General features: G+C 34.8%; 2 protein-coding genes across 2 annotated transcripts in view; both read right to left on the bottom strand.

The window, feature by feature from the left end:
* gan (gigaxonin) overlaps positions 1–12,551 on the bottom strand; it is a 182,657-nt gene that overhangs the window by 79,717 nt on the left and 90,389 nt on the right. The window lies entirely within an intron of this gene.
* Positions 1–12,551, bottom strand: part of cmip (c-Maf inducing protein) — an 87,014-nt gene that overhangs the window by 31,328 nt on the left and 43,135 nt on the right. Inside the window, exons 4-9 of the mRNA XM_051952039.1 lie at positions 9,685–9,846; positions 6,157–6,198; positions 5,814–5,876; positions 5,635–5,715; positions 2,871–2,974; positions 667–771 (exon numbers count right to left, since the gene is read on the bottom strand). Coding sequence (XP_051807999.1) covers positions 667–771; positions 2,871–2,974; positions 5,635–5,715; positions 5,814–5,876; positions 6,157–6,198; positions 9,685–9,846 — 557 coding nt within the window. The remainder of the gene's footprint in view (positions 1–666; positions 772–2,870; positions 2,975–5,634; positions 5,716–5,813; positions 5,877–6,156; positions 6,199–9,684; positions 9,847–12,551) is intronic.

Raw genomic sequence — 12,551 nt, 5'->3', positions numbered from 1 at the left:
ATGATAAAATGCATACTCTGCATGGTTTGTAGCATCTACTGTATGATGAAACTGAGGTTAATTTAAAAATATGTGGGTTTTTTTGTAAATGTTTGATTAGAGCATAAGCAGTAAAATTTAGAACCTGTAATCCTGCATATAGACCTGAAAAAACATAAAAAATGACAAGTCAACCAACCTGAGTCAACCTTTGGGGTATTCTTCTTAATTAACATAATCAGGTTATGTTTTTAATTATTTCCATTTATTGTTTCTTATGTAATTGCTCGTGTATTTTCGTGTTGCTGTGGGACGCTGCAGATCAGTTTAGGGCTATAAATGGAATAATGACCCCAACTGTTATGATCTGCTTTCCTGGTAACATCTGCAAACGACCGTTTCCTCCACAGAGATGTGGGAAATGACCGATCGCCTGTTTGTCTAATCGATGAAGACGTGGAAGTAAACAGCAGGATGGGTTTCAGTCTGAACAGATACAGTAAGGAGCCTAGAAACAACAGGGGTAACTGATTCTGATTCAGCAGATTCCATTTGATTAGCATAAAAGCTAAAGTGAGAATGTTTCTCCTGCAGCTGCTCATGAAAGTGATTAAATAAACTGCATGTATTGAGCTTCCTCTGGTGTAAAGAGAAGAAGAAGAAGCTGTTTGTGTGTTTGTAACTGACCTGTTGATGAACTCCTCGTAACAGGAGTAAATGGCAGCCAAACACACGGCCACCAGGTTTGGCAGGACTCGAGGGTGAGGACACTGACCCGTCGGTCCATGCATGCTGCAGCACAAGCAAAGAGAGTTAGAGGGAAAGCTACAGCTGCAGGGTGAGTTTCATTATTATGACACCTGTCCTGGTAGCACTGTGTGCCTACAAGGCAGCTAACTAGAGAGAGTAACAACGTCCACCTCATCTGCATGTTATAAATATTATTCTAACCCAGGAATAGTAGTCACTAGCCTGAGGATGCTAGCAACTAGCCAAGGAATGCTAATCATTAGCTTAGGGATGTTAGACGCTAGCCTTGGAACGCTACTCGCTAGTCTAGGGATGCTACTGATGAGAATTTGAATGCTAGTTGGCAGCCTTGTAATGCTAGTTAATAGGCTCGGAATGCTCGTCTCTGCCCCATAAATGCTAGTTTCCAGCCAAGGAATGTTAGATGCTAGTCCTGGAATGCTATTCGCTAGTCAAGGGATGCTTCTGATAAGAATCTGAATGCGAGTCTGCAAAATTGTGATGCCAACGAACAGGCTAAGAATGTTCATCTCTACTTTATAAATGCTACTTTCTAGCTTTGTGATGCTAGTGAATAGGCTAGAGATGGTCGCCTGTACCCCATAAAAGCTACCTTTTAGCCTAGTGATGTGAGATGCTAGCCCTAGAATACTATTTGCTAGTCTAAGGATGATATTGATGAGAATTTAAATGCTCGTCTGCAGCCTTGTGATGATAGTGGGTAGGCTACAAATGCTCTCCTCTACCTCATAAATGCTACTTTCTGGCTTTGTGATGCTAATGAATAGACCAGGAATGCTCGTCTCTATCCCATAAATGCTACTTTCGAGCCTAGGAATGCTAGCTGCAAACCTAGTGATGATCGTCACTTGTTTGGGAACACTAGTTGCTAGCCTAGGAATGCTACTCCTTACTGTAGGGATGCTAGTTTGTAGCCTAGTAATGCTGGTGAATAGGCTTGGATTGCTCTACTCGAGCTTACAAATGCTACTTGTTAGACAGGGACTAAGGACTGGACTTGCTAAGCCAGGGATAATGGTCACTAGTCTCAAGATGCTAGTTGCTAACATAGGCATCTTAGTCACTGCCCTAAGAATGCTATTTCCTAGTCTAGAGATGCTAGTGACTAGACTGTGAATGCTAGTCTGTGGCCTAGGGAAGCTAATTGTTAACCGAGGGATGGTGGTCGCTAGTCAAGAATTGCTAGTTGCTAGTCAGAGAACGTTTTGTCAGTTGTCCAGATATGTTAATAACTAGTTAAGGAATGCTAATTGCTAGTCTAGAGATGCTAGTCGCGAGCCACAGAATATTTGTCAGTTGTCAAGATATGTTATCAACTAGGCTATGAATGCTCGTCTGGACTACAAATGCTACTTCTTAACCTAGAGATGCCAATGACTGGCCTAGGAATGTTGGTCTAGGGATGTCAGTGACTAAGCTGAGGATGCTAATTAATAGCCTTGAGATACTTGTGAGTAGACTACTGGTCTGTAGCTTTGGAATGGTAGCCTGTGGATGTTTATGACCACCTTGGGAATGCTAGTCTTTAGCCCAGGGATGCTTGTTGCTAGCCTAGAGATGCTACAAACAAGGCTAGGAATGCTAGTCTATAAATACTAGTCTATTAATGCTAAACACTACCCTATAGATGTTGAAGATTTGCCTAGAAATGTTGGTAGCCTATGGATGCTAATGACTGAGCCAGGAATGCTAGTCTATAGCCTAGGAATGTGACTTGTTAGCCTTATGATGCTAGCAACTAGTGAAGTCCGCAATAAACCAGTAAACAGATGTGTGAATTACTCTTCTCTGTGAATGAATCTATGTTTTATCGTGTTGTTTTCTCTCAGCATCTCAATCGGTCTTTGTCTTTGACACAGTCTCAGTCTTTCTCAGCAGTTTTATTTTTGACACCAGAAATGTTCACGTTCTCAGGTGTGGGCTGGTTTCCAGTAAACTTGTTTTGGTCTGAGAAACCAAAGTGTTTACATTCTGCACGTGTTATTTCAAGAGTCCTGATACCAAACAGAGAAGAGTTTCAAACTGAACTGATGACACGCGGCCACACCTTTATGTACGTTCATAGTGTGAAGCTAATCCGACAGCTAACAGCTTTATAGCACCCGCTGACAGTCTCTCACCTGTGGACAAACTTCTTGACCACCTCCATGCCGGCGTTGAGCTCGTTCAGAGCCAGGATGTACTCCTGAGTGAAGAGACGCAGCCGAGGACACTTCCCGAAATCCTGACGGAGACGCAGAAACAAGTTCTGATCACATAATCCAAAGACAAAACACTAAACGGGAGGATCACAGCCTGAAATTTAAAGGGTTTCTTTCTCTCTGCTGTTTCTATAATTATGACATGTTTGGAAAGCACCTTTATGAGAGAGTGTGGGAACGATTCTTCCAGCTGCTCAGAGCACCGAGTGAGGTTTAATTATTGTCTTTATTCTGAGAAAATGTGAGATAAAGGGTTTAAGTATTCAATTATAAACAGAAATTGTGCTTTCATAGAGCTGCTTTAACTATTTTATAACCCTTGGGTAATTATTCTGTATTATATTTCAAGTAAAATGTTGATCTACAATGAAAACTGTAACTAAAGATGTCAAATAAAAGTAGAATTGCACTAAAAAATAAGTGCAAATTGAAAATACTCCAAGTCCAAGTACTTCCTGCAGCCGAGTTACTGTCAGCTGCTACTTAAACAACAATGGAATGTGGCTTTAGCACACAAAGCAGCAAAAACACGAAGCTGCCTGCAATAAACATCGTTAAAAAGAGGAACTGGTCGGTGTGGAAGCAGCACTAAATGGGAACTGATGTTTATTTCTGATTCCTGCTGCTGGGAATCTGCTGCAGCTCTTTAAAAAAAGGCTTCACTTCCTTCAGAAACACTTTTAAAGGTGTAAATAAATCCATATTCTGCTGCTTCTCCAGGCGCAGGTCACATTAGGACTTATTAATACACAGAAATGATTGTTCAGGGGTCTTTATTACTTTGATTATTGAGTTATTTGCCAATCATTTTTGTGATTATTTTGTTTGAAGAATCGGAAAACGGTCATAAATATTGAAAGTGTATTTATTTATGTTCTTAATTAGCCAAATGTTGTAGTTATACACCTGCTGGGGCTGGAAGTTCATTCATTCATACATTTATTCATTTATTTACCTGATTAAAAACCTCAGACAACCCTTATTTTAAAGGTACTGATGGACAGACAATTACACAATGAGGAGAAGCTTTGTTGTTGTTTTTAAGGCGATTTTTTTTAAACTTAAATAAAAAGCTATCTTTTTAAAAAATATATATTTCTGTCATGTTGGCTTTTTAATCCTACAGTTGTGCACTTTCACATGTGAACTTTTGCTTATATTTCAGTCTGTGTTGCCTTATAGAAGAACAATTTGTCCAAAAAAAGAACCTGTGAATTTTTAGAATAATTGTTGGTAATATTATGGTGGCCCGAATTAAAGCTTGTGTGTCTGTATGTGTTTTCTGACTATATTTATTTATTTTAAGAAAAAATACATTTAAAAAAATCCTCAAAAAGTTGCAGAAAAGAAAAGAAAAAAGGATCAGAGGATAAAACATTGAAATTCTTGATGATGTATAAATTGAAGTGTAATGATCCTAAATAAAGAAAATTAAAAAAAAAAAAAAGTTGCAGAAAACATGAGAAAAATCTGATTGTGTTTTTTTTTTTGCCAGAAATCCTGCTCTGTAAAGCTTTTTGTAACTGCAACTGTCATATAAATAAAGTAGAACTAGAAAGTAAATGAACAATAAATCAGGAAATCACGAAGGACTCCTGTTTCACTGCCGCTGCAATATCCAGTACATAGACAATATTCATAGCACATGTGCAATACCTTAATAATTATGTGCAACATTGTAATTTAAATTTATTACCCTGGTTAGGCAAACTTATGTCCGTTTTTTACACTGTACTTTGTTTACACTTACTTTTACACTGTACTTCTTATACTTATTTTTTTATTTAGAAATTCTCAGATCTAGATGTGTATATTTATTCTTTTACTCTGTTTATGCACCACGCAAATTCCTTGTGTGTGCGAACTCACTTGGCTTTAACCCTCGTGTCGTCCTGTGCCTCAAATTGACCCGTTTTAAAGTTTAAAAATGTGGAAGAATATACATTTTCACAGTGAAACTTCTGATGTCCACATTTTCAACATTTTTGGGAAATCTTTGAACATTTATTGGTGGGAAAAAAAGAAATGTTGAGTATGTTTCTAAAGAATAGTCACATAAAAATCTAATTCGCTGGATTTTGGTTGATTTTTATGTAAATATTAGAAGTTTTACTGATATTTATGTAATATGTAATCACTTTAGATATTTTTAGAATTTTTTTGGAAGATTTTTACTCATTTTTTGAAAATATTTGCAAGAATTGCCCAGTTTGGGGGATTTTTTTTTTAAAACAAAACTTTTAAGGGAAACTTTTAAGAAATTATTGGAATTTTCTTCCTGACATTTTTGCAAATTTTCTGAAATTTGGGAAATTTTTTTGCAGATTTTTTTCTATTTTTTCAGACAAGGAAACAACATTTTTTAGTGCCCGTAAATGAAGACAGCAGGAGGGTTAAGGGCTTTTCTGATTCTAAATTGGATTCGGTAAACTTAATTGTCTGTCCCAATAGTGACAGAAATTCTATTTTTGACATGGCTAAAAGGCACAAATTACATAAAAACGCATTCAAAACAACAACAAAAAGAAAGAATAACGGATGAAAACCGGCATGTGCAGCGTCTGTGTGTGATTGTTGAAGATGGTTGTAGCTGAGGTGATGAAAGTAGAGAATAAAGTGCTTTAGATCTGTACTGTAGTAGAAGTTCTGGTTAAAGTGCTGCTCTGGACTCAGCTGTTCTCACCATGTTGTGTTTAAGGATTCTCTGGACCACAGGAGTGAACACTTCGATCACCACCATGGACCGCGGCCGCTCCCGACAGTGCTGCAAACGAGACAAGAGGACAGACGGTGAGAACCTCCGTAAGAACGCCGTTTACACGCCGCCTGTTTCCTCCAGAAGCTCCGCCTGGCTCTGCTCACCTTACAGAAGAACTCACACAGGTCAGGCGGTGGGTGGTTGTTTTCCAGGAGAGGAGCGATGGCCTGCAAACACACACTCAGATATGAATATTTCCATATGCTATCTGTTATTTACCCGGGCCCAGCGCCAGCAGCACCGAGCTGTCAGGTGCAGCGAGAACAGGTGAGCTACACAAACATCACAGCTTCTCTCCGGCTCCGCATCGACCGCCCGCCGCCATCCAAACACACAAATGCACGACTGTAGCGCGAAGAAAAACATCAGGAGGGTCTATATTCTATATTAAAACAGGCCGAGGAGAGTTAATCATCAACCGGACGTCAAATATCAGTTTAAACTCACCACGATGATGTTCTCATGATCCTGAGTGCTCAGATTAGAGTTCTGTAGAGGAGAAGAAGAAACACAAAAAAACACAGTTTAGAGGTTTTCTTAAAATTATGCTGTCTTAAATTTAACCACACTGCAAAGCTGAAATACTGTAGCACAATATCAGACATTAGTACACCATAGAAGAATTTATTTCCTGTGAAAATTAAAGGAAAACTGAGTAGCTAGCTTTAGCTGCAGCTAATTTACACATTTTTTCCAACACAAAGAAAGTATTTAAATGCTCCAACATGTCAGTAACTGGCTGTTTATATCATGTAAAACCCGCAGCAGTTCAATCTAATCATGAAGGATAATAAAAGGACAGAAATATTAGTGCTGTTTGAAGCTAACTAGCCTAGCAAAGATTAGCTGAGTTGCAATAGATGCTAACTGACTCGGTGGTAATTCAGTTGCTTTAAAAAATAAATTAACTATTCAGTTGTGCAATTAAAAGGTAAAATAACTTTAAAACTTTTTGCACATATTTTAGCTGCTAACCCTTCAGTTTGTTCACACATTTGTGCTGTGTTGAAAAGTTTTAAGTCTTTTTAGATTTACTGCAACTAATTTATCCACTTTTTTTTATTCTTATAAATGGAAAAAAAAATTTAATCGTCCAACTTGTAAGCAACTGAGCTTTCATATCACAAGAAAATGTGTCAGTTCAATCTAAACATAAAGGACAAAAAAAACAAAAAACAGATAAATTAGCACTGTTTCAAGCTGAGCAGCAATAAATGCTAACTCTGTCTCAGGTGAAATTCATGTGACTTTATTTGATTAAAGTTGCTTTATCTTAAAAATTAAGTATCCAGTCATGTAATTAAAGATAATTTACTTCAAAACTTTCGCTCAAACAAGCCATACATTCACACATATTTTAGTTGTTGTACTTCTTAGGTGTTGTGCCATCTGGCTAGCTTTACTGCAACTAGTTTATCCACTTTTCCTGATTCCTATTGATGGAACAAAATCACTTTTAATGGTCCAATTTGTAAGTAACGGAGCTTTCATATCACGAGATATTATATTAGTTCAAGCTAATCATACAGGATTACAAAAACAGATAAATTAGCGCTGCTAGAAGCTAATTAGCCTAGCTAAGAATAGCTAAGTAGCAGTAGCTGCTGCCTCTACCTACAGTCGAATTCCTGTGATTTTACCTAAATAAAGTGGCTTAAAATAATAAAATATTTAAAGTTCTGCATGTATTTATTTAGCTTTGAAGCTCTTTAGTTCAAATTAGCAAGAAACCTGCACATATTTCAGTTATCACCCCTTTAGCCAGACATAACATGTGCAGTGGTGCTAAAATGTTTTTCAAGCTTTTCTGTCTCATTAGACAATACTTATAACTTATATTACTAATTTATAAACAGTGCATATATTAAAATGAATATATACTTTTTATTTTCAAAAGCTAACTGTGCTGTTAGCATGTATTTGGATGGATGTGTATCTATTTAAAATAAATATATACACATGAACAGAGTGAATTAAAGCTAAACTTAGACTCTACTTTTGTCTCATTGTTGTTTATTAATTTCTACTTTGGAAGTTTTTATTAAAGTTTAACTAACAGCCTCCAAACTTTGAACCAGTTCTTTCCTGAACTCTCTCTGTTGCTGCTCTCTCAGTGATCAGACGTCTTTATAACAACATAAAAGATGGATTTACTGTGTTTACTGTCATGTTAGAACCAGGTGTGGTCTAAAGGGAGGCTCCTGCTTTACAACTACATCACGTCGTCACGTCACGATTATCCAAACATCTCGGAGACGACGGCATCATCAGAGCAAACACGAGGACAAATCCCAACATGACACGAGTCGGACGCAGCGGTCTCCAAAGAGACGAATATTTTGGGAAAATATTTGGAGAATCCTGAGCTGCAGATTCTCACTGACATCACAAGAAGGAAAAATATTTATGGAAGGAGACGTTTTAAACAGACGTGAAGGCTGGAGGTCGTGGATGAGACAGACCAAGAAAGTCTAAACTGAAATGTAGTTACGTGAAATCAGTGCAAAACTAAGAATTAGGATTTCTTTGATTATTTTACAAAAGGGCGTCTTCAGGCATAAATAGTATTTTTTCAAGTTTTTTGTACATAAAACTCTGTAAACAATGACAACAAAAAACAGTGATCGGGTCCAAGATGAACAGAAGCACATCACGCACACGTGTGAAGGACTGAAGAAAAATATATATCTAAAAAAAATAAAATAGCAACTAAATTAATAATAAATGCAATATAAAAAGAAAAGTAGTATGTACAATATTTTAAAGATCAGATAAAAACGGCACAAAACAGAAAAACAAAGTATCAGACAATAAAAAAGATTACAAAAATTAAATATTAAAGTAAGAGGGAAAAAAATCACATGATAGAAAAAATATTTTAAAAATATGTGTACATATAAAAATATGAACTACACTAAACCAAAAACATAAATTAAATAAAAATATATATTTAAAAATTCTAAAACAAAATCTAAAAATGTGATTAAAACCGCATAAAATCAAAATAATGCTTACAAATATGAAACTATAAATATATAAAATAATATAAAAACAACAAAATAACATATTATAAATAACAACAAATAAAATAGATAAAATATATAAATAAAATAACCACAAAAACAAAAAAATAAAGTAGAAAAATTTAGAAGAGAAATTCATTGAAAATAATACAAAATAAAAAATATAAAATTAAATAAAACGAACAAATTAGATGTTTTAAATAAAAGAAACTACACAAATAAAATACAAAAAATACAAAATAAAAATGTAGAAAAATTTAGAAGAAAAATTCGTAGAAAATAATACAAAAATAAAAAATATAAAGTTATATAAAAACAACAAAATTAGATATTATAAATAAAAGAAAATGTACTAATAAAATAACACAAAAATACAAAAATAAAAAAACCAAGTAGAAAAATTTAGAAGAAAAATTTGTAGAAAATAATACAAAAATAAAAAATATAAAGTTATATAAAAACAACAAAATGAGATATTATAAATAAAAGAAAATATACAAATAAAATAACCCAAAAAATACAAAAAAGTAGAAAAATTTAGAAGAAAAATGATAAAAAACATATAAAATAATATAGAAATAAAAAATGTAAAATAATATAAAAATAACTAAATAAGATATTATGAACAAAACAAAATACACAAACAAAACAACCATAAAAAACATTTAAAAAATTTTTAAAAAGTAGAAAAATTGAAGAAAATCTTTAAAAAAAATACTAGATTTGTTATTTAGACATTCCATTTGTGCCTGAACAAGCTGTGATTAATAAAACGCTGCTGACTCTCCCCGACTGCCCCACAGGTGAGACGTGCACGAGTGTGCGTCAGTGTTTCTATGTGAATCAGTGTGTTTTTGTGAATCAGTGTTTTTGTGAATCAGTGTGTTTCTATGTGAATCAGTGTGTTTCTATGTGAATCAGTGTGTTTTTGTGAATCAGTGTGTGTCGGTACCTCGGCCAGCAGGGTGGAGATGATGTGCAGCGGCGCCTGGTGGATGGACTCGTCCTGCAGCGGTGAGGTCAGAGCCATGTCCACCAGCGCCCGGATCTCCTTCAGCACCACGTCCCAGCGACTCGGGTTGTTCAGAACCTTGCGGTACTTGTAGATCTTTTTCTGAAGGACACACAAAGAGAACACGGACTCGTGAATATTGAGCAGGTCTGCAGAGCGTTGGAGCAGAAGCCACCAGGGTCAGAAGGTACCAGGTCCAGACAGGCTGAGTAAAAGGACTGCTCACATCTGTTGTTTGAATGTCAATTAATTTACCACAAAGAGACTGAAAACAGCTACAGGAAGAGACAACATGACCACAAAGAGACAAGAAAGTACAACAAATAATCACAAAACAACTTCAAAAAGAGACATAATAACCACAGAGACACAAAACAAGTACAAAGGGACTTAAAATGGCTACAAAATGATACTATATTATAGTAAGAAGACACAAAAGAACCACAAAGAGACACAAAATAACAATAAAGAGACACCTTATGACCGCAAAGAGTCACAAAACAACCACGAAAAGACACAAAACAACTACAAGGAGACTTCAAATAACTACAAAAAGAAAAAAAACAGTTACAAAGAGACACAAAATGATGCAAAACAAACAAAAAGACACACAATATGATCACTAAGAGATGCAAAATGACCACAAGGACACACAAAACATCCATAAATAATCACAGAACAACTATGAAGAGAAGTCAAATCACCATGAAAAGTCACAAAGTTACCTCAAAGTGACTCAAAACTAGACACAAATGACTACAGAAACACAAAAGTACTAACAAAGACGAACAAAAGACCTCCAAAGAAACTAAATACGACCACAGAAACACCTATAGACACAAAAGAGCTGCAAAATACACAAAGCAACTAAATAAATCCACAAAACAAGTACAAAAAAGTAAAAAAACAAAATTATAGGATGACACAAAACAACAACAAAGACATGCTACATGAACAAAAAGACACAAAACGACTACAAAGAGACACAAAATATAGAAAGACACACAGAACAACAACAAAGACAAGCAAAATGAACAAAAAGACACAAAACAACAACAAAGACAAGCAAAATGAACAAAAAGAGACACAAAACAACAACAAAGACAAGCAAAATGAACAAAAAGACACAAAACAACAACAAAGACAAGCAAAATGAACAAAAAGACACAAAACAACAACAAAGACAAGCAAAATGAACAAAAAGAGACACAAAACAACAAAGACAAGCAAAATGAACAAAAAGAGACAACACAACAAAAAAGACAAGCAAAACAAACAAAAAGACACAAAACAACAACAAAGACAAGCAAAACAAACAAAAAGACACAAAACAACAACAAAGACAAGCAAAACAAACAAAAAGACACAAAACAACAACAAAGACAAGCAAAATGAACAAAAAGAGACACAAAACAACAAAGACAAGCAAAATGAACAAAAAGAGACACAAAACAACAAAGACAAGCAAAATGAACAAAAAGAGACAACACAACAACAAAGACAAGCAAAATGAACAAAAAGAGACACAAAACAACAACAAAGACAAGCAAAATGAACAAAAAGAGACACAAAACAACAAAGACAAGCAAAATGAACAAAAAGAGACAACACAACAACAAAGACAAGCAAAATGAACAAAAAGAGACACAAAACAACAACAAAGACAAGCAAAATGAACAAAAAGAGACACAAAACAACAAAGACAAGCAAAATGAACAAAAAGAGACAACACAACAAAAAAGACAAGCAAAATGAACAAAAAGAGACAACACAACAACAAAGACAAGCAAAATGAACAAAAAGAGACACAAAACAACAAAGACAAGCAAAACAAACAAAAAGACACAAAACAACAACAAAGACAAGCAAAATGAACAAAAAGAGACAACACAACAACAAAGACAAGCAAAATGAACAAAAAGAGACAACACAACAACAAAGACAAGCAAAATGAACAAAAAGAGACACAAAACAACAAAGACAAGCAAAACAAACAAAAAGACACAAAACAACAACAAAGACAAGCAAAATGAACAAAAAGACACAAAACAACAACAAAGACAAGCAAAATGAACAAAAAGAGACAACACAACAACAAAGACAAGCAAAACAAACAAAAAGACACAAAACAACAACATAGACAAGCAAAATGAACAAAAAGACACAAAACAACAACAAAGACAAGCAAAATGAACAAAAAGAGACACAAAACAACAAAGACAAGCAAAATGAACAAAAAGAGACAACACAACAACAAAGACAAGCAAAATGAACAAAAAGAGACAACACAACAACAAAGACAAGCAAAATGAACAAAAAGAGACAACACAACAACAAAGACAAGCAAAATGAACAAAAAGAGACAACACAACAACAAAGACAAGCAAAATGAACAAAAAGAGACACAAAACAACAAAGACAAGCAAAATGAACAAAAAGACACAAAACAACAACAAAGACAAGCAAAACAAACAAAAAGAGACACAAAACAACAACAAAGACAAGCAAAACAAACAAAAGAGACAACACAACAACAAAGACAAGCAAAATGAACAAAAAGACACAAAACAACAACAAAGACAAGCAAAATGAACAAAAAGACACAAAACAACAACAAAGACAAGCAAAATGAACAAAAAGACACAAAACAACAAAGACAAGCAAAATGAACAAAAAGACACAAAACAACAACAAAGACAAGCAAAATGAACAAAAAGAGACACAAAACAACAAAGACAAGCAAAATGAACAAAAAGACACAAAACAACAAAGACAAGCAAAATGAACAAAAAGACACAAAACAACAA

The sequence above is a fragment of the Acanthochromis polyacanthus genome, chromosome 8, assembly GCF_021347895.1.
Source record: "Acanthochromis polyacanthus isolate Apoly-LR-REF ecotype Palm Island chromosome 8, KAUST_Apoly_ChrSc, whole genome shotgun sequence".
NCBI classification, from domain to species: domain Eukaryota; kingdom Metazoa; phylum Chordata; class Actinopteri; family Pomacentridae; genus Acanthochromis; species Acanthochromis polyacanthus.
The sequence above is the reverse complement of the archived record's forward strand: the minus strand, read 5'-3'. Positions and strand labels throughout refer to the sequence as shown.